Below are 23,127 nucleotides of genomic sequence, written 5' to 3'. Positions count from 1 at the left end.
CCCTGGAAGGCCACTGTCTTTTTGGTTGTGGCATAATACTTCTACCTAATTCTGTGGCTCCTATAGGGTTCTTCTCTCCTATGTCTAGGGCTTTTACCACGTTCAGCAGTCATTCTTTCCATTTGCCTCTAAAGGCTTAGAGATGGTGATAGTTTCCAAATGCTGTTAGACCCCATGTACTTCGCCATCCCTTGTTGGTTCTCTTGATCCTGCCCACACCTCTGTAAATAGTTTTCTTATTAAATTCTATTCAATTCTCATTTGAGTGTGCCAATCTGTTTTCTGCCAGAACCCTGACTGCTACATCACTGTTCGTGTTCTCTCTTTACTGTGTTTATTCATTTCAAAAATTTTATTCTCATTTTAGCAGAGTTTCTAGAGGCAACAGAAATAAGTGCCATATGTTCAATCTGCTATGTTTAACTGTTAGATATCCTTTTTCCAGGATCTTTTCCTATGCAGAATATCTGACTATTTTCTTTGATATAACATACTGATTTCTCTCCTATGCCCAAAGCAGAAGGTTGGAGGTTTAATATCTGAGTAAATTGAAAAGACAGGCCCCAATTCAGGGACAAGCACAGTGGTGGGCAAAGCAGTAGCATGGTACCATAAAGAGTGAGACTAAGACAAAGTCCCTATAGTAAAGGATGACTCTCCACCCACTCTTTTGAATCTCTTTGTGGCAAGAGAGGTGAAAACCAGAATGTTTATAGCTCTATCCCCATGTACCCACCACCAGCCAGAAAATTCAGCTTTCTTCCCCCAGAATAGCCCTATTGAATGGACAACAAAAGATCAGTCAATACTTGAAAAAGACTCAAACAAAAAAGACAAAGACAACCAATGCAAAAGAAAGAAAGGAAGAAAGAAAGAAAGAAAGAAAGAATGAAAGAAGCCATAGTAAGAATTCAAGGGAAGGAAAAGCAATTCAGGACTCAGAAAAAGGAAAAAAAAAACAACAAAGAGAAATAAAAAAGAACACTAGATTAGTCTGAGGGAAAAAATGGAGCCAGTGGCTTAGAATTCTGGGGACAAATCCTATCCAATCTAAAATTCTATACCCAGGAAAATTATCACTCAGATAAACAAGTAAAATCCTGACACTTTTATTTAGAAATACTAAATGATGTAAAAAAGGAAGGCAAGAAAGAGAAAGACACAGCACATAAGTAAGGGGAAAAAAAATACACTGGATTTTAGTGATGGGAAGTTTCAGGATAACAGCTGGGCAACAGGCTTAGTGAGCAACCAGTACCAATTAGAGAATGAAGACAGAGGGCTCCATGAGAGATTCTTCCAGAAAGAAAACTAAACTTACAGAGTATCCAATGTATTTTAATATATTCAAAAATTATTTTTAGTTTTGTTGGACCCATTGGAGTTGAATTAGTGATTTTGACATGGAAAATTAAGCAAACAAATAACAAAAACCAAAGCAATTATTTATACTGGAAAAAATATAAAGTTGTTCAAAAAGGAAATGTTATCATAGTATATACTATCACAGCTATGAGTAGTAGAAACTATAATATATATTTAATATATTATATATATTTAAATAATAAATATTTATTTAAACAAAATTGCCAATATAACAAATTTGGGAAAATGGGAATGAAGAATATTAAGTGAACATACAGACTCACTTTAGATATATTTAGTTCTGGACCATGGCAATAAAGCAAGCATCGTAATAAAGTGAGTCAAATGAATTTTTTGGTTTCCTGGGGCTTATAAAAGTTATGTTTACACTATGATGTAGTCTATTAAATGCGTCATATCATTGTGTCTAAAAAAGTACATACCTGGGGCGCCTGGGTGGCTCAGTCGGTTAAGCGTCCGACTTCAGCTCAGGTCACGATCTCACGGTCTGTGGGTTCGAGCCCCGCGTCGGGCTCTGTGCTGACGGCTCAGAGCCTGGAGCCTGCTTCCGATTCTGTCTCCCTCTCTCTCTGCCCCTCCCCGTTCATGCTCTGTCTCTCTCTGTCTCAAAAATAAATTAAAAAAAGTTAAAAAAAATTTTTTTAAAGTACATACCTTAATTTAAATATACTTTACTGCTAAAAATTGCTAGGCATTATCTGAGCTCTCAGTGAATCATAATTACTAATCACCGATCACAATAACAAATGTGATAATAATGAAAAAGTTTGAAATATTGCAAAATTGCCAAAATATGACACTGGGACATGAAGTGAGCAAATGCTCTTGGAAAAATGGTGCCAATAGACTTGCATGACACAGGGTCACCACAGACCTTCAATTCATAAAAAAATGCACTATTTGCGAAGTGCAATAACATGAAGCACAGTAAAACAAGGTGTGCCTGTACTTGAGGGAGATAATTTGAGCGAGCTAAATTTCCATTTACCATAATAGCAAGTCAACAGATGATAGCTAAAGTAAAAAATGAAAAAAAAAAGTCTATATAAGCACACAGTTTAGATACATGGAGACAAAACCAGAATAAACAGCCAAGAAAGTTCAGAGAAGTTGCTTAAGAGGAGTGGGAATTTGGGAATGAGGGTCAAAGGGGCAGAATTCCACTATTTTCTTCTGTAAGCTAACTGTTCCACTTAAGTTTTTAAAAAAGAGATATACTCATTGGTTTCATAAAAACAAAACAAACAGACAAAAAAAAAAAAAAACCCTGAAAAGAAACACATATCCCATGTGTGGACCCAAATAGTAGTCACACAGCAGTTTTTCTCTCTCTTCCCCCACCTATTCTAAGAACGCCTCTGTTTCCTCGTAAAGAGTTCTTGGAATCTCTATGTGGTATCTCGCAAGTGTTCTGTGAATTTATTCTCTTGGCTGCCTTGAAGTTTCTGTTCTTGCTCTTCTCCCTTCAGAGGCCAGCTGAAGGCCACACCCCTGCCGGCTGCAGACTCTCACTGATCTCTGTTCCCAAGGCTGCCAATACCTGGTGTCAAATTGTCGATGTTTGTGCCAGGGATGCTACTTCTTGTCACTGCCGAAGCTGCTGGCTCCAAGGCTGATGACACTTAACACCCTCACTGCCCCTCCCTCAGTTGTCTTTTTCCTAAATGGGAGAAATTTCTGTCAGTTCACAGAATCAGGAAGTGATATTCTCTCTTGAGCATATGCTTTTGTCTCTTATACTGCAAAATTGACTGTACAAATCAGTGTATATGGACGGTACAAATACTTTTATCAACCCAGAAAGAAACCGCATTCCCATTAGAAGTCATAATCCCATCTATTGAAGGCCTTAGCAAGAAAAGCCTGAGGTCCCTGGAAAAAGAGGGACTTGAGCCTGCCATACCAACTCTTCCCTGAATGTCCAGCCTGCTGGTCGATTTTAACTTGCCAGTCTACACAATCATGTGAGCCAGTTTCTTCTCTGGAGAACCCTAATACAGATTTTGAAATCATACAATATGTGCCTTTTCTCTCTGTTTTTTTTTTTTTTTTTTTTCAGTTAGCATTACGTTTTCAGGGTCCATCCATGTTCCAGCATGAATCCATTCTTCATTCCTTTTTACAGCCAAGTAATATTCTATTGTGCAGATATACCATATTTTGTTTCTCCATTCATTAGTTGATGGCCATTTGTGTTGTTCCTACTTCTAAATATTACAAATAAGACTGCTACAAACATCTTTGTGCAAAGTTTTGTACGGACAAGTTTCAGTTCTCTCAGGGTTCTCTTCAATATGTGGCTGTGGCTGTACTGTGTTATATTTCTACCAGCACTGTATGTGGGCTCCAATTTCCCCACATCCTTACCAACACTTGTTAGTGCCTCTTTTTGATTATTGCCATTCTAGAGGGGGTAAAGTGGTATTGTTCATTGCGGCTTTAGTTTGTATTTCCTTGATGGCTAATGAGAAGCTTTTCCTGTTTATGTTTAGGTCATCCAAGAGCTGCTCCATGCATTCTGTCCAAGTTTTGTAGCTGTGTTCAGTGGGAGAGAGAGGAGGGAATAGCTTACTCCCTCTTACCTGGAAACAGAAATGTGTTAGTTTTTGATACTTACAAAAATAGTATCTTTGCATTTTCTAATTACTATTGCTGGTGAATGTAAATGCATTTGATTTTTTAATCTTGATTTGATTTCCTGAAAATTTGCTAAACTCTCTTATTAATTCTAATAGTTTTATCATCTGCAGACAATGAAGATTTTGTTTCTATTTTTCTGATTATTTGCTTATTTATTTTACATTATTGTGTGAGCTAACCACTCCAGAACAATAAGGTAAATTAGAAATGGTGATGATAAAAGACACACTTGTTTTCTTTCAGGTCTTGCAGGGAATATTTTCAATATTTCACTGTAACATTTGGAGTAGGTTATTTGGGGTAGATACAGGTTACCAGGCTAAGAAAATCCTTTTGGTGTTTTTGTTTAAATCTTTAATGGGTATTGGATTTTACTAAATGCATTTTCTGCACATATTGAAGAGAAGGATCTATGTGTGTATATATATATATGTGTGTGTGTGTGTGTGTATGTCTGTGTGTGTATATATATGTTTGTGTATACATATGTGTATATATATGTATATATGTGTGTATATATGCACATATGTGTACGTGTGTGTGTGTGTGTGTGTGTGTGTGTGTATGTATGTATTGCTTTTTGGCTCTTAACATGGTATAGTTGATTTTCTAATATTAAACCAGTGTTTAGATTGTTTGCAAAGGTGGCCACAACACTCCTCTCTTCCCATTCTTTATATTCCTTTGCCATGTGACTTTGGTATTCATCCCCCTCAAGAGGTGGAGTCCCTTCCTCTTGAATCTGCTTTGGCCTGTGTTTTGTTTAATTAGAATGTGGCAGGAGAAACACTGAGTGATTTCTGACCCTTGGCCTCAAGTGATTTTGTTCTTTTGCTCTCTCCTTCTTAGAATGCTTCTCTCAACATGGAAAAAGCCCAGGATTGCCCTCATGGAGAGAGAGGCCACAAATCCCAGCCTTTCCAGACATCCCAAATGAAGTCCCAGATATGTGAGTAAGGTCATCTTAGGCCGTCCAACCCCAGCTGACTGCAGCCACGAAAGTAACCCGGGCAAGACCAGCCCAGCCAACCCATGGTATTGTGAGAAATAATAAACTTTTGCAAGCCACTGTTTCTAAGTGTTGTCATTTTGGTTTTGGTGTTTGGTTTTGCTTTTAATGCAGCATAGGTAACTGATACACTCATCTTGCATTCTTGAGTGAAACCCAACTTGGATGTGGCATATTATCATTTCATATATTGCCAGATTCCTTTTCCTAACATTTTGTTTAGGATATTTGCTTCTATGTTTGAATGAGTTTGGTTTGTAATTTTCCTTTCATGTAGTGTCACTAAGTTTTTGATGTTGAAGGAGTTGGGTGTGTTTCTCTTTTTCAGTCTCTGGAATAGTTTATATAAGGCTGAAATCATTTGCTTCTTGAATTATTGAGAGACCTCACTACTAAAATTGTCTGGGTCTATTGTTTTCTTTTGTGGGAATAATTTAAGCTGATTCAGTTTAAAAAATCCTACAGGTTTTCTATTTTTTCCTGAGTCAGTTTTAGTAAGCTATATTATTCTGTTTTCAAATTCATTAGCAAAAAGTTGCTCCAACTATTTCTTTTAAAATGTTGTTAAAAAAGTATCTTCCTATGTTTCAAGTCTCTTCAGCATCTATGGTTATATCCTATAGTTTTATTTCTAATATTATTTGTACGTTCCCTTTTTTGCCTTGATTGATCTTTAAAGAGGTTTGTCTTTTCAATGACTAATCTTTTGGTTTGGATGCTCCTCTATTTTCTACTTAATTTTATATATTTATAAGTGTATTATGCATATATAAATATACTTACATATAAATATATATAAACATTCTATATTATTTAATATACTTACAAGTTTATATTATATAATACATATTTAATATATAATAAACATATAAATATATTATATTTTATTATTTCTTTTTACTTTCTCAGTAATATTTTATTGTATTCTTATGCCACAATTTATTTATCCATTCATTTGTTGATGGATATTTGTGTTGTTCCCATTTCTATCATAAGCAATGTTACTATGCACATTCTTGATTATATGTCTTGATGCCCATGCACATGAGTTTCTCCAGGATGTATAACATAGAGTCGAATTTCTGCCCTCTAGGGGGATGTGTCTGAAAATTTGGTAATATAAATACCACACTCTAATCATCCCATTTGTTCCATATGCCCACCAGCATTTGACATTGTCAGATTTTATTTTATTTTTCATTATTTTTAAATATGAAATTTATTGTCAAATTGGTTTCCATACAACACCCAGTGCTCATCCCAACAGGTGCCCCCCTCAATGCCCATCACCCACCCTCCCCTCTCTCCCACCCCCCATCAACCCTCAGTTCTCGGTTTTTAAGAATCTCTTATGTTTTGGGTCCCACCCTCTCTAACCTTTTTTTTTTTTTTCCTTCCCCTCCACCATGGTCTTCCGTTAAGTTTCTCAGGATCCACGTAAGAGTGAAAACATATGGTATCTGTCTTTCTCTGTGTGACTTATTTTACTTAGCATAACACTCTCCAGTTTCATCCACATTGCTACAAAAGGCCATATTTCATTCTTTCTCGTTGCCACATAGTATTCCATTGTGTATATAAACCACAATTTCTTTATCCATCAGTTGATGGACATTTAGGCTTTTTCCATAATTTGGCTATTGTTGAAAGTGCTGCTGTAAACATTGGGGTACAAGTGCCTCTATGCATCAGCACTCCTGTATCCCTTGGGTAAATTCCTAGCAGTGCTATTGCTGGGGCATTGTCAGATTTTAAAGTTTTGGCAATCTGGTAGATGTATAATGGTATCTCATGGTGGTTTTTTGTTGTTGTTGTTTGGTTTTTGTTTTTTTTTTCCTGCTGCATATGTTCATTTTTTATTATTTGTTATTCCAAAGTAAATCAATGAATACAGAATTATTATAGATCACATACACATATGCAAATAATTTATAATGTAGAAAGTAAAAATCTCTAACCACTTACGATATCTCTCTACCTCTTTCAACACCCATCCCCAAGAAGTAAACACAGTCAAACTTTTGGTATCTTTCCAGACTTTTTTGAAGAATATTCAGGCATACACTTTATTTTCACAAAATGATATCATACTTTACCTATTGGTTTAAAAAAATTTTTTTTAATGTTTTACTTATTTTTGAGAGAGAGAGAGAGAGAGAGAGAGAGAGACACAGAGCATGACTGGGGAGGGGCAGAGAGAGAGAGGGAAACACAGAATCCGAAGCAGGCTCCAGGCTCTGAGCTGTCAGCACAGAGCCCGACGTGGGGCTCAAACCCACAGACCGTGAGATCATGACCTGGGCCAAAGTCGGATGCTCAACCGACTGAACCACCCAGGCGCCCTTTACCTATTGTTACATGATCGTTTCACTTCATAATTAATAATAATTCAGACTTACCTCTAGTTAAAAAAAAATTTTTTTAACATTTATTCATTTTTGAGAGACAGAGAGAGACAGAGAGAGACAGAGCCTAAGTGGGGGAGAGGCAGCGAGAGAGGGAGACACAGAATCTGAAGCAGGCTCCAGGCTCTGAGCTGTCAGCACAGAGTCTGACGTGGGGCTCAATCTCACAGACTGCAAGATCATGACCTGAACTGAAGTCGGATGCTTAACTGACTGAGCCCCCCAGGCGCTCCCAGACTTACCTCTAATTTTTAAATGGCCACTGAGGTTTCCATTTTACAACTATTTTGGCATCCAAATTTTAACCATTCGCCCACTGTTGACATAGATGTCTCATAGTTTGAGCTATTATAAATAATATTCCATATACATATATCCTTGCACATGCTTGTGCAAATATCTCTATAGAATGTAAATCTAAAACTGTAAGTTAAAAGTATTTTAAATTTTGGGGCATCTGGGTGGCCCAGTTGGTTAAGCATCTGACTCTTGATTTTGGCTCAGGTCGGATCTCACGGTTTGTGGGTTTGAGCCCCACATCCGGCTCTGCACTGACATTGCAGAGCCTGCTTGAGATTCCCATTCGCTCGCTCTCTCTCTCTCTCTCTCTCTCTCTGCCCCTCCCCCACTTGTGCATGTGCCCTCTCTTCTCTTTCAAATAAATAAATATTTAAAAAAATTTTTTAAATATTTTAAATTTTGATAGTTATTATCACACTGTGATGATATTTATTATTTGACAGTTATTCGTTGCTCTGAATAGGTTGTCACAATTCACACTTGCACCAGGAGTATATGAGATTTCTTTCCCCATATGCTAGGCAAACCTGGACTTCATATGTTTTAACTTTTTGTGATTTGGTGGGCACCAATAGGACCTCATTTTTTACAATTTTTTAAAAATGTTTATTTATTTTTGAGACAGAGAAACAGAGCTTGAGCAGGGGTGGGGTAGAGAGAGAGGGAGACACAGAACCCAAAGCAGGCCCCAGGCTCTGAGCTGTCAGCACAGAGCCAATGTGGGGCTCAAACTCAGGTACTGTGAGATCATGACTTGAGCGGAAGTCAGCCACTCACCCAACTGAGCCACCAAGGCGCTCCATTACCTCATTTTTAATTTGCATTTACCTAATTGCTAACAAAACTGAATATCTTTTCATATGTTTATTAGGTATTAGCATTTTGGGTTTTTGTGGACTACTTGTTCATATTTTTTGCCCTTTTTTTTATTGGGTGTTGTCATTTATTTATTTATAGGAGTTGTTCTGTTTTAATTTACATTACCCTGATTATTAATCAAGTTTAACATCTTTTCATATGTTTGTTAACCATTATGTTTCCTGTTTGTGAGGAGGCTTGTCAAGTGTTTGACCATTTTCCTACTGGATCCTCAGCTTTTTCTTTTTAACTCTCTAGGACTTCTTTATAGATTATCAATGTAAACCTTTTGTTAGTTTTATGTATTGCAAAGATCTTTTCCTATTTTGTAGCTTGTTTTTTCTCACCTTTTTATGGTGTGTTTTGATAAACAAAAGTTCTTCATTTTAATTTGGTCAAATGTATCAAACTTTTTCTCCTTTATGGTCAGTGTGCTGTTTCTATGTCTTGGTAGGAAATATTTGCATCTTTTTGAAGAAACTGATTTCTACCTCAAGTTCATGAAATTATTATCCTAAATTGCCTTCTTAAAGCTTTATCATTTTGCCTTCACAGTTAGATCTGTAATCTATCTGGAATTAGTGAAAGAGGTATGTTAAAATCCATCACAATAATTTTTTTTCTGTTTCCTTCTTTTAGTTCTTTTTGTTTTGTTTTATATATTTCCAGGTTATGTTATTAAGTGCATATAAATTTAAAATTGTTATATCTCCCTGGTGAAAAAATCTTTTATATTATGAAGTTACCCTCTTTAGTCTTAGTAATAGTTTTGCCTTAAAGTCTATTTGTCTGATAATAATTATATCTAATCCTGCTCTTAGGGGATTAGCATTTTCATATTTACTTATTCCTACTAAATTCATTGACATGCAATCTATCTTTAAAGATAGTTTATTTTCATGGAAAATATTGAATGTTACATCATCTATTTTGTAAATTTAACATGATACATAATTTTTGATCTCTGTCTTTGATAAACAAAATTTTATAGGTCATGCTGGTTGTTACTGTTTTGCTCCTCATTCTTTCATCTCCAAAATTTTTAATACCTTTTGGGATTTACAGACTATGACCCACTACTTGTAATCACTACACGTGATCAGAAAGAGCTCATTTATACAGCATCACAGCCAAGTAGAATAACAGGGAATTTGTTAAAGATCTGCTCCTTGTATCACTTCTAAAAAGAAGGTTGCCTTTTTGTTGTTGTTTTTGTATATTTTTACAATACCATTTCCCTCATCAAACAAGAATTTTATGTTGCTTCACTTTATCTCATTGACTTTGAAAAAAAATTTTAATGGTATATAAGAGGGGCACCTGGGTGGCTCAGTTGGTTAAGTGGCCAACTTCAGCTCTGGTCATGATCTCATGGTTCATAAGCTTGAGCCCCACATTGGGCTCTGTGCTGACAGAATCCGTTTGGGTTTCTCTCTCTCTCCCTCTCTCTGCCCCTCTCCTACTTGTACTCTCTCTCTCTCAAAAAAAAAATTAATTTAAAAAAATAAAATGGTATATAATATACCCTATTCAGTCTCTGTACATAAAAAGAATAAGGTAAAAGTAATAAATCCTTCTTAAAATTTAAAGTTTTCTGTTTTAGTGCTATCCAGTAGTAAATTTTTCAGGACAAGTATGAGTGTGGTTATTACATCTTATAGTCTCCTTTTTTTTTTTTTTTTTGAGCATGAGGAGGTGCAAGTGAATGAGAGGCAGAGGGGGGGTGCGCAAGTTAGTGAGGGGCAGAGAGAGAGAGAGAGAATCCCAGGAGCTGAGGTGGGGGGAGAGAGAGAGAGAGAGAAGTGGGGTCACTCGAAGCGGGGCTCATACTCACCAGAAGCAGGACAAAAGCTCACCCGATGTGGGACTTGAACCCACCAACCATGAGATCATGACCTGAGCTAAAGTCAAATCCTTAACGACTGAGCCACCCAGGTGCCCCGATTTTTGACCAGGTGTTTTTCATAGTAGTCAGTGTTAATTTTGTTTGCAAGTAGGAAAAGTTTCACTGCTCTCAAGATGACTTTCAGAGTTAATTTTTTTTCTTTGTTATTATTTCTTTGTTTTTTAAAAAATCCTGAATTCATCATGCTTCACTGGATCCTGGATTGAAAAACCCAATAGCTATGATAAACATTACTTGAGGGGCACCTGGGTGGCTTAGTCGGTTAAGCGTCCAACTTGGGCTCAGGTCATGATCTTGTGGTTTGTGAATTGGAGCCCCGCATCGGGTTCTGTGCTGACTGCTCAGAGCCTGGAGCCTGCTTCAGATTCTGTGTCTCCCTCTCTCTCTGCCTCTCCCCTGCTCATTCTCTCTCTCTCTCTCTCTCTCTCTCTCTCATTCTCTCTCCCTCTCAAAAATAAACATAAAAATATTAAACATTAATTGAATAATTAAGGAAATTTAATATGGGCTATGTATTAGATAATGGTATTGTATCAATGCTCAATCTCCTCAAATGTGATAATAGTATAGTGATTGTAGGAATTTGTCCTTGTTCTTAAAAGAAACATCTGTGAGACTTAGGGGTGAAGGGTCATGACAGTCTGTAACTAACTCTAAAGTAAATGATCCAGTAGAAGGAGGGAAGGGAAAAAGGAAAAAAAGGAGAGAAAGAAAGAGTGTATAGAGAGGGTAAGATAAAGCAAACCTGACAAAATGTCAACTATTCCTGAATCTAGATGAATTGTGTGTATGGAGTGTTTGTTGTTCTAGGCTTGTCACTTTCTGTAAGCTTGAAATTTTTCAAAATAACAGGCTGGGAAAATGAACTCATGTCCACTAAAAAGAATTCCTGATTTCAATATGTTTGTGACTCTGACTTAGTATCAGTATGGTGCAGGTAGAAAGGCTCTAGCTCATCATTTGTCATGGGATCTGAGGCAGGTTCCCCTTGTATTTTAGGAATTCCTGGATTTTTCTCTGACCTAACATCCTTAGGATTTTTTTCTTGCCTTCTTTAGGGATTAAAGACTTACTACCTTTTGATCTTAACTACTGATTTTTATCTGTGTTTCAAAAAACAGTCTAATTAGTATTAGTCTAGCCTGGATAAACTGAAGGTATCCATTGTGTTTAGAAGTTTCTCTGGACAAAGTGGGAGAGAGGAAGAGGATTGTGGTTCCCAGGACATTGGAAAACCAGGGAGAGCAGGTTGGGGGGGGGGGGGGGGGAAGGAGAGGTGGGAGGAACGTCACATTCTCCTGTCTTAGAAAGGTTCTCTGATTCAGCAGAATTAGATTTTCTTCCAGATTTCAAGGTCATTGCCATTGGCTGTCAGCTCACTGTGGGAGGCCAGACAGGAGCTCTCTCCACCTGAACTGGCTCATCTGGCTCCAGTATCCCCTTATCTGATAATGTACAATTGCCTTTTCCGTACAGAACAAAAACAATATCAGGCTCCGATCTAGAGCTGCTTTTCCCTAAAACAATGAAAACAGAAATATTTGTCTTTTTATAGTGAAATAGAATTGACAAGCAGTTAAAAATAAGGTAAGATAAGGCAAGCTCAGAAATAACCAAGTAAATCACCTCCCTTTATGTTGATGAGTCTTTAAAAACTAATGTCACTTTGAATGAATACTCAACCACAGCCATGTGGAAGCACTGATAATATGTTTCAAAGTATTTCCCCACTGCATACTTCTTCACTGAAATAGATTACCGCCCCCCTAACACCCCTACCTCTACTATATACAGACTAAATTTAGAACTTTTGAGTAACAAATTTGAAGAAAAGAGGGAAATGATCAAATTATCTGAAGCTCCTGGGGCACCTGGGTGGCTCAGTCGGTTGAGTAACTGACTTTTGATTTCAGCTCAGGTCATGATTTCACAGTTTGTGGGATCAAGCCCTGTGTCAGGCTCTGTGCTGACAGCACAGATCCTGCTTGGGATTCTCTCTCCCCCTCTCTCTCTGCCTCTCTGCTGCTCATGCATGAACATATACTCTCTCTGACTCTCTCTCTTTCTCTCAAAATACATAAATAAACATTAAAAAAACTGTACAAATTATCTGAAACTCCTTAGAATATACTGAATTATAACATTTTGGGGAAAGACATCATATTTTATTTAAAAAATACCAATAGGGTTGGGGCTTGCTGGGTGAAAGAACTGGAGGGTTAGCAGGACAAAGGAGTTGACCTTTATGCAAGGGAATGGTTATAAGGATGGGATGGAATCCAAACTGGGGAAGGAGCCCAGTAGTTCTGTTGTTACAGATGTGATTACCGGGATTAATTTATTATGGGTATGACGCAGTAGGGTGAGTCTTCCACTCTTAATGTTTCAGCTATACTACTGAAGTCATTGTTATTTGCATTGTGATACTTTTCCCCCCTCATTTGTGCTACTCATTTGTCTACCTTTACTGTCATCTTCTGTCAGGAAAGAAGACGCATAGAGAAAACTCCATTTGACAAGCTACTTTCCAACCATATCCTCATATTCCCCCACAATATTTGGTTTTGTCAAAAGTTTTTCTTCTCTGTCTAGGTTTCTGTCCTGCAGTAAACACAGGGCGTTGCATAGATATGATCTCACTATGAGATCTTCCTAGAAAAATGTCACTCAGTACTAAGGGAGATTTGGGTTGGAATAAAACGGGAAGCACTGGTGATATATGGGTAGTTCGGATAATTTTCTTTTTTTGTTTTAAAAAGATTATATTTTTAAGTAAACTCTACACCTAGTGTGGGGCTCAAACTCACAACCCTGAGATCAAGAGTTGTGTGCTCTACTGACTGCGCCAGCCAGGTGCCCCTTGGATAATTTTCAATATCCTGACTTAAATTTACAAAGTCAGTATATTTAGAATGATCACCTAAAAACTTTAAGGGATTCCATACAAACATACTTTGGGCAGATTTCTGTTTGAAGGTCATCTAAACTGTGGCATATTTTGCTTTAAGAGGATTTGATAGGCTGTCATGTAAGAAGGTACCAAAATAAAACCCCATATACAAATGGGTGAAAGACTAGAACAGGAATTTCGCAGAGAAGAAAACCCATTTAGACAATAAACACAGGGAAAAATGCTCAACCTTGTTATTTTCAAGGAAATGATACATTAAGGTACAATTTTATACCCATCAGGCTGACAAAAATTAATGTCTGATATTAAGTGTTGGCAATGGCATGGAACAATGCAAACTCTAATTGAGAATGTAAATTGAGACAGTAACTTTGGAAAATAATTTGGTATTATGTAGTAATATATTACACATTATATATTATTAATATGTATTAATAGCTCATATTTTAATATATATGCTGTATATTTATGTATTATGTATTAATACATAAGATTATATAGTTATAATTAAAGATTATTTATATAATTATATAATGGAAAAGAATATTTTTTCCTCTTCTTAACAATTAATAAAATCACTTTCAAGTGAAAAGAAAAGTCACTAATATGTGCATGTCTTTAGAGTTACAGGGTCAGTTCTCATATTTATTTGTTAATTGCTCAAACAGTTGCTTTTGCAGTTTAGTTATGAAGCTACCATAGGTACCATAGCCAGGAAAGGTGAGCTGTAGAGGATTCATATTTAGCCGTATTTAGCCATGCATTTTCATTTTAAAATAAAAGAGCATATTTATTCCTTAACACATTTGTTTAAAATAGCAAAGCAGGTAATATTTTTGAACAGTGATTCTCAACTCCTGGCTGTACATCAGAAGTATCCAGAGGCTTTAAAAAGTGCTGGTGCCCCCCTCCAGCCCTCCATCCTAAACTAATTGAATTAAAATCTCAAGAGGTGGAGACTGGGCTTTGGGTTTTCTCGAAAAATTCCCCAGGTTATTCCAATTTAAAACCAGAACTGGAAAGTACTATTTTAAAAAACAACTTTCTAGGGGCGCCTGGGTGGCCCAGTCAGTTGAGCTTCCGACTTCGGCTCAGATCGTGATCTCATGGTTTGTGGGTTCAAGCCCCGCGTCGGGCTCTGTGCTGACAGCTTAGAGCCTGGAGCCTGCTTCGGATTCCGTGTCTCCCCCTCTCTCTGCCCCTCTGCTGCTTGCATTCTCTCTCTCGAAAAATAATAAAAACATTTTTAAGAAATAAATAAATAAATAATAAAAACAACTTTCTAAACCAGCAATTTTTACCCTGCTGGTGCAAAATTCTTCACTGGATAGGAAATCAACTTTGGTAGGTTTATAGCATTTGGAAATTACAAATAATCAAGATTAGAAAATATCAGAGTGTAGCACATTTTGTTTCGGATGTGTGTGTGTGTGTAATGAGCAGTTATGTAAAACGCAAGATTTCTTACTGTGTGTCACAGTACATTTGAAAAGCAATTGTAAGCAAACCTTTTCTAAGGTGCCGTTAGGTATTTTTTCTATTGAGTTTGAGGTGATGGGGCCGCAATAGAATGTGGTGGTTGCAACGCCTATGTTTGAATTGGGCTTTTCCTCTTTGTGAAAGCTACTAAACTCATAGTTCCATTTATCATTGGCGAGGGATACAGATTAGAACAAGCCGGAGTAGATGCAGACGGAGCTTCGTGAGAGAGTTCCAAACGCAAAGCTTCCGTCATCCTCAGGGTGCGTTCCCCTCCCGGCACTGAAGTGTGACAGTGCCCAGAGGGTACTGCCGGCCTGAGAAGCTCCTCGGGGCTGCGGTGTCCATGAGTTTTACGGGGGCTTCATTACACAGGTGTGATTGAATTGTTTCCCACGTGTTTGAATTCAATCTCTCTGTCCTCCTTGGAAGTCAGGCTGGTATCATGTGGCCCAAAGCCCCAGCCTTCTAGTCACATGGTTGGTCCGTGCCGTGACCAGCCCCCACCTTGAATCATCTTGTCAGCGTAGACCACCCAGGGGCCCACCATGGGTCACCTTGTTAGTGTAACTCTCAGGTGTGGTCCCAGGGGCCCCGTGGACAACAAAGACACTCCTTGGAAAATTACAAGAGTCTGGAGGTTACCTCCTAGAGCTAGACAAAGGCCAGCCGCTCTTTTAGGCTAGATTCTGGTGCATAATTAAAGTTTTAGTTCAAAACACAGAATTCTAAAAAAAATTATTCCAAGCTGACATAGAACATGTTTTGTTATGTTAAATAACGTTTTCGAGGGCTCTTAAGTGACATTAGAGATCATTCGGCCCAATTCCTTCCTTTTAAATATAAGGCAACTGTCCAAGAATAAACAAAGTTCCATGCTGTGTTTTATGTTTGAAGCTGTCAGAACCTCTTAAAAAATTAACCACTTTGGCGGGAGACACAGCAGAGGATCTGCTGCTTCAATACTGGAAATTACACCGTGGATTTCCTATTGTTTCAGGAATAACTCTTACTTGGAAATATTTCAAGGAGTTCATTTTAAGTTCAGTCACATTTAAAGTGAGGTAATTTATTATAATTTATTAGTCACTGAATATCCATGTGCTCCCGTACATTTCCCAGCTCCCTTGCAGTTAGGTGGGTCTAAGTGATGAGTTCTGACAAGTGAGCTGTGATGGAACTGACATGTGTCACTTCTGGGACAAAGAACAGAGAGAAGAACACTTTTTAGTTCTCGATGCTTTTCTCCTTTCCTGCCGCCACAACAGCAGAGGCTAAACATGGAGATGGAGTAACCACAAGATGGAACAGCCTGGATGTCAGGCGTGCTTGGAAGGGAGCTGTCGGGAGGAGCTCCGGTACCTGCAGCCAACTTGGGGTGAAGGAAAAATAAACTTTCCTGGGTTAAACCAATGGGAGTTTGGGATTATTAATCCCTGCAGCATAGCCTAGTCTGTTCCAGTTAACACATTAACAATATCATCTTACATTAGCCATGTTTTAAACTTTCCACAATTATCCAAAACATAATTTATAATCTTTGACATTCATACAGATTTGAAAGCTCAGTGTTTGTATGGGTAAAACATCTCATCAAAAATATTTGACAGCTGTCAGCATGGAGCCTGCTTGGGATTCTCCCTCTCTTTCTTTCCCTCTCTCTTTCTCTGTCCCTCCCTGGTGCTCTCTCTCTCTCTCTCTCTCTCTCTCTCTCTCTCAAAATAAAAAAATAAACATTAAAAAAAATTGACAGCAAGGTAATTCTTAGTTTTTCTTGTTGGGTGAGAAGAGAGCCAAACAGAAAAATATGTCACCTGTGACTAATACGAAACAGGGTCAAATTTAATCTCATTCAGGATCTGGATTAAATCTGAATAATTAGATAACCAAAAAAAAGTTTTTGGTTTAGTTTATAAGGTTGTTATTTTGTTATGTTTATCAGCATAGACTAAGCCATTTTGGAAGATAACACAAAAGTTCTTTCAGGCCTAAGTGATATATTTTTCTTTTCATTCCCTTGAACATTTTCCTTAAATTTCCTTAAAGATTTGGGGTTGTGTGTGAATTTTAATTTGCTTCCACAAAATTGAGACTCAAAAGTTAGGTCACTTGCTCTAAACCATACAACAAATTAATGGAGAGGGCAGTACCAAAATCCCCACTTTCATTGTTTCCACGATGTCTGTGCTTCCTAGAAAAGTCATGGGGTGGTAAGTAGGAGAAGAAAAGTTAAGGTTAGCCTTCCATTTCCAGGAATGATGAGTTAAGTAATTTAAACAAATCCTCCCATTGAGGACAGCTAAAATGCTGAGCAAAATATAAAATCACCTTTCTAGAAATAGCAAACAAACAGTGAGGAATTACCAGGCCAAGTTCCTAGAGAAGATTAGAATCTATAAAGATGAACATGTTACTGGTGCCATTTTATCCTGAGGACATGGTGATCCACAGCAGGTGATTGAGAGGTTTTTTTCTTTTAAGTTTATTTATTTTATTTTGAGAGAGAGAGAGAGAGAGAGAGAGAGAGAGAGAGAACATGTGCATGCTCAAGGGAAAGGGAGAGAGAGAATCCCAAACACAGAGCCTGACGTGGGGCTCCATCTCACAGATCGTGAGATCGTGACCTGATCTAAGATGCTTAACCAACTGAGCCACCCAGGCGCCCCGATTGAGAGGTATAACAGTGCCTTTAGGGCTAGGGAGACAAAAGTTGGAGGCTGGGGCCCAGCATGGGTAAGTGCCCTGCACCCTGAGTTGAGACTGACACACACTAGAAATAAGAGTGAATTGGAAGTCAACCAGTCCTATATACTGCGGGCTGTCTTTCAGTCATCTGGGTGGCCTGGAAAATCTCAAGCTTAAAATTGGATTGGGGTAATATTGGAATGTTGGTGCCTTCAAGTGCCTGGCAGAAGCAATGAAAATTCTCTTTGGAGAAAGAGGACATCATAGTAGGCCTCAAGTTATTTTGACAAATAAAATCATCAGGATATAGGAAAAAATAACCATGTATACAAGATGATAAAACACTATGGACAAGAAAAATAAAATATACCAGACTGCAGAAATAGACCCTCAGGAATTCCAATACAGACTGTAAAGCAATTATGCTTATAAAGTTCAAATAGAAAATGACATAGATTTGACAAAGAACCAAGTAGAAATGCAAATCGTCAAAAAATAGAGTACCCTAAATTAAATCAGTGGATGATTTATGAACAAATCAGACACACTAAAGGAAGAATTCTGGCAAAGATCCGATGAAACCATTCAGAATAAAGCGCAAAGAGAAAAAAAAGAATGGAAGAGAAAGGAGGATAGAATGAAAATATCTAACTCATTCGGTGGGAGCCTTAAAAGAAGTAAAAGAGAATGGGACAGAAGCAACATTTAATGAGAAAATAGCTGGAATTTTTTCAGCCATAGACATTAAGCCACAGAAGCTCAATAAATTGCAAGTAACATAGCAGAAAGCAGGCCACCGCAGACACATCGTAAAGAAGCAAAGAATACCAAAGGCAATGAGAAACTATTAAGAGCAGCCAGAGGGAAAAGGACAGTTTACCTTCAAAGAAGAAATGGTTAGGCTGACTGCTGAATTCTCAGCAGTGGTTATGGAAGCCAAAGGATCGGGGAATGATATCTTTAATGTGCTGCAGTAAACAGCTACTAACCTAGTATTACACACTGGATGAAAACATCACTAAAACACGGTGTGCAAATAGCCCCGACTCAGTAATTAAATCTTTTCCCTGCTGGTACCTGCCGCAGACACACGTTGGTATGGAGTTGTTCTTTTTCTCACTCTCCTCTGCAACCTACAAACTGTGTGCTCATTGTTAGTTACTCTGCAAGGAGCCAGGGTAGAGGTGAGCATAGGGCTGGTGGGAAGGCAAGAGGAGGAGTAACAAAGTTAACTTTGTCGACTGTTTTGTGAGATGGCTTCACAGACTGGAGAGCTAGTAAATGTTGGAGGCTGGCTCGCTCTTGGGCAATTTCCAGAATTCTTCATGAATACCCGTTGGGTGGTCCATATTTTTCTTACTGATTTGTAAGAATTCTTCATGCATTTTAGATGCAAGTCTTATTTATTTACTTATTGTCTCTTTTCAATAATAGATGGTACCGATATGATATCCCATTCTGTGGCTTACTTTTCCACTCTCTTAATGGTGTCTTTTGATAAATGGAAGTCATTAATTTATCACTCTTTTCCTTATGGTTAGTATTTTTTTTCATTTGTGAGAAGAAGTTCCCCTGGGTCATTTTTAATAACACATGCCAAGCCTTTTTCCTCAGTAATTTAAAATCTAAATTTAACCGTGTGATATTGAACAGGACTTGGTAGTCTAATTAACAGCCTTTTTCTATCTCTTCCCTGCGTACAAACTAGAATAGATGGAGGAAGGGATTAGGGGAAATGTATACTCTGAAAACATAGGATATTTGGACAAAGGCACCCGATATTTGACTCACTGAATCAGAGTTCTTGGACTAGAGCTTGGATGTGTATAATTTTTTTTTTTTTTTTTGAGAGAGAGAGCGTGTGAGCAAGTGGGGAAGAGGCAGAGAAAGGGGGAGAAAGAGAACCCCAAGCAGGCCCTGTGCTGTCAGTGTGGAGCCCATCTCAGGGCTGGATCCCACGAACCATGATATCATGACCTGAGCTGAAATCGAGAGTCAGGCACTTAAAGGACTGAGCCACCCAGGAACCCTGGACGTGTGTAATTTTTAAAATTCCCCCAGATAATTCAGCTATATCTTGATGAGGACTACAAAGGAGAAAAAAAAAAACAAAACCCTTAAGTGTCTGAAAAGTCGTGGAAGGAAGGAGAGAATTTCAAGCAGTGCTTGGGAAACAGTCTCAGATGTAGCAGATAATCCAGACGGCATAAAGATTAAGAAGAGGACAGACTTCTAGCTCTAAGATGAGTAAGTTCTGGAGATCTTCAGATAGCATGGTGACCATAATGAACAGTACTTCACTGCATACTTGCAAGTGAAGAGAGTAAGTCTTAAATGTTCTCACCACACACGCAAAAAGGTAATTATGTGAGGGGCTAGAGGTGTTAAGTGACCTTATTGTGGTAATCATTTGCATTATTTACATGTGTCAAATCATCACATTGTACCTTAAACTTATATATGTTATATGGCAATAAATCTCACTAAAGCTGGGGAAAAAAATCACGCAAAGCATATGTGAAAACTAGGAAAGATATGGGCAACAAGAACACCGATGACAGCAAGCAACCCTCTAATAGTGGAGGCACATGTACGAGAATGAGAATTCTCAAAACATACGTTGATTCCTGGTAGCATTTGCAGAAATGAATTATCTGGTTTTTTAGTAAAAGGCAAGAGATTTATGCGATCTGAAGGGAAACCAGAGCATTGGTTTTTTAAAGATTAAGAAAAATGTTGGATTTTGCTTGGATCTTCAGTCATTAGTAAACGAACACTTTTGGTACAGAGGTGGGGTATAGACTATGGGTTACAGGGTGAAGGGGTAGCCAGTCAGAAGGTAAAAACCTGGGTATCAGGGATTTACAGAGAAGGGTAGTAATACAGTTTTGCAGAGTCAAACAAACAGGACGTATTTCAGTTTTAAGATTTGAAATCCTTGCATCTCAGAGTTGAGAAGAACCTCAAATACCATTTTGAATAATCCATCTGACACTTAAATTTCCTTCACAAAGTCCTGTCATTCTGTTTATACGTCAACTCCTCTGTGGGTAAGGTCTGCCATCTGCCACCACCCTCATGAGCGGCCTGTTGTGTCTTCGCATGGCTTTGAGTGAAGGCTTTTCCTTATCATGGGCTCAGAACTGCTCTCCTCAGATTGTACTGGTTGCCATATTTGAAACAGGAGGACAGGTGTCAGCTGTGAGGGAATGTCATCTTACCAATACATTCTGATACATTTATTGAATGGCTTTCCAAAGGAACTGGTAAAAGAAAATAAGTCTGGCTTGAATCACTTTGTGGGGAGATCAAATGTAAACAAATTTGACCAGATCAAATAGGAACAAATAGGACAGTTTCAGAAATAGTGGTTCTGCAAGAATGACTGTCTGAAAGTCAGTCCTTTGTTTCAGGCTCTGTCAGGCAAATACATAACCTCCAAATTTAGCCGTGTGGTGTTCAGTGTGGCAACCGCACGTCAGAAATCTGAAAGGATCTGTATCATTTACAAGTGACTTTGGCTGAAAGAAACAGAATATCCAGCTAAAAGTGCTCAAACCACATGACCCATAATGTGCCACTTAACAAAACGTGTGGAAGCAGGTGATGACTGGGCTGTTCAGCAGCTGGCGGTCTGGGCACAAGTTGGCTGTGCTCCTGGCCTTCCCCTTCTGACCAGCAGATGGCAGAGCTGCTCTAAACACTACATCCCCAGCTTGCAGAGTCCTGAGCAGATAGGGAGGAGACCAGAGCAAAAGGGCTTTCTCTTTCTCTTCTAAGTCCCCCTGAGCGGAAAGAAACATTGAGGCTCCCAGCAGACGTCTTGGGCCAGAATTTGACCAAATACCCATGACTGGACTGACAAAAGGGAAATGAGAGTGGCATGATTTACTTACTCCTTGAAGCTGGGCACATCACTGCCCAATCGAAATAGGGCTTTTATTTTACTTATGTACTTTTTTTTTTTTTTTTAAGTCAAAAAGAAGTGAGGAATAGCTGTTGGGTAGGCTACCCATCGCCCCTGCCAGAGGAGCTCAGGAGAAATTATACACGCTAAATCCACCGGGCCCAGTGCCAAGGGCAGGACAATGCCTCTACAGAAACTAGTAAAATGTTTTTCTTCCTCTGATAATTATTAATCCTCGGCAGTGACTTAGAAAAATTCTTGGGCTAAATTTCTTGTTATTAAATGCACGATGGGTATAGAAACTGACTGTAAAACTGTTTTTAAAAGTCACTGTGCTTCTAACCCAACTTCTTACTCTAATACTTATCTTACCACGACATGAGTGGTTACGAATCACCTCCAATTTACATATTATAGAGGAGCCTTACATGGTAAAGAATAAATCATTTTCAAATTAGACATTCCATCTAGAACTGACAGCAGCTGATTCCCAGCACTGTCTTTTATTTCTGACATGCTTTTAGATGAGAGTAATCTTATATTTGCAGTAATTCTCAGGATAAAATTTTCTTCTCAATGCTTCTTCTACGAAGTGGTCTTTTATTGTTGTTTTTGTTTTTTTAGTTTTGAGGAATAAAGCAATTATTCTCCCTCTTTTGGAATTGCATATCAAGTCCAGAAACATTGACTCTTTAATTTAAAATATTAATGTCAAATGATGGATGTAAACATGTATTTTCCATCCTGTTTCTTTGAGAGTGCCTTTCTCGTTCTTGGTAGATCTCATTCCTATTGGATTTCCATCGCACGCTAATTATCTCCGGCTACAGCTGCTTACTGACAGCTGTTCCCTTCACTGCCCACCATGCAGCCACCCTTCGGCGGGCGACCCATGCTGTAGTTCCCATCTGTGGACACCCCTGCCTCCCCCGTGTGGTTGCTTCCGCTGGGGCTTTCACCCTGCCTCAGACGCAGAGCTTGCGGCCTAAATCATTCCAAATGTTGCATTCCCCTGGCCTGACTGACTGATTAACAGAAGCCTCATTTAGCACCAGTGAGAAGTAATACTTTTGCTAGGACTTCTGGGAGAGATTCTTTCTCTGTCCTGTCAGATTTTTACCTTTCAAGGAAGCCCCAGAGTTGCTGTAAACTATCTTGATATCTTGAGTGGGAACTCGTCTCAGAATGGAGCTGAGAGGGGTGCCTGGGTGGCTCAGTTGGTTAAGCGCCCAACTTCAGCTCAGGTCATGATCTCACGGTCCGTGGGTTCAAACCCCGGGTCGGGCTCTGTGCTGACAGCTCAGGGCCTGGAGCCTGCTTTGGAGTCTGTGTCTCCCTCTCTCTGCCCCTCCCCTGCTCATGCTCTGTCTCTTTCTCTCTCTCTCTCAAAAATAAACATTAAAAAAAAAAAAAAAAAAAGAAGAATGGAGCTGAGAGAGAGAGAGAAACAGACAGACAGACAGAAAGGCTCCCTGGTGATACATTTCAGCCTTCAAACCAACACAGCAGCATAGCAGCAAGGCCTATTCCTGGACTGTTCAGTTACATAATCTAGTAAGTTCCTATTTCATTTAAGCCAGTGTTTGGATCCGATTTTTCTCTCCCTTGCTACCAAAAGAGTTCTAACTTATACATAGGTTC

General features: G+C 38.5%; 1 protein-coding gene across 1 annotated transcript in view; it reads left to right on the top strand.

Moving 5' to 3' along the window:
• Positions 1-5,099, top strand: part of LOC122215272 (synapsin-1-like) — a 42,659-nt gene extending 37,560 nt beyond the window's left edge. Inside the window, exon 4 of the mRNA XM_042930342.1 lies at positions 4,876-5,099. Within this exon, the coding sequence (XP_042786276.1) occupies positions 4,876-4,963 (88 nt within the window). The 3' untranslated portion in view covers positions 4,964-5,099. The remainder of the gene's footprint in view (positions 1-4,875) is intronic.
• Positions 5,100-23,127: the final 18,028 nt, after the last annotated feature.

The sequence above is a fragment of the Panthera leo genome, chromosome A3 (assembly GCF_018350215.1).
Source record: "Panthera leo isolate Ple1 chromosome A3, P.leo_Ple1_pat1.1, whole genome shotgun sequence".
In the NCBI taxonomy this organism is placed as follows: Eukaryota; Metazoa; Chordata; class Mammalia; order Carnivora; family Felidae; genus Panthera; species Panthera leo.
Note: the sequence above shows the minus strand (reverse complement) of the source record. Positions and strands in the feature narration are given on the sequence as shown.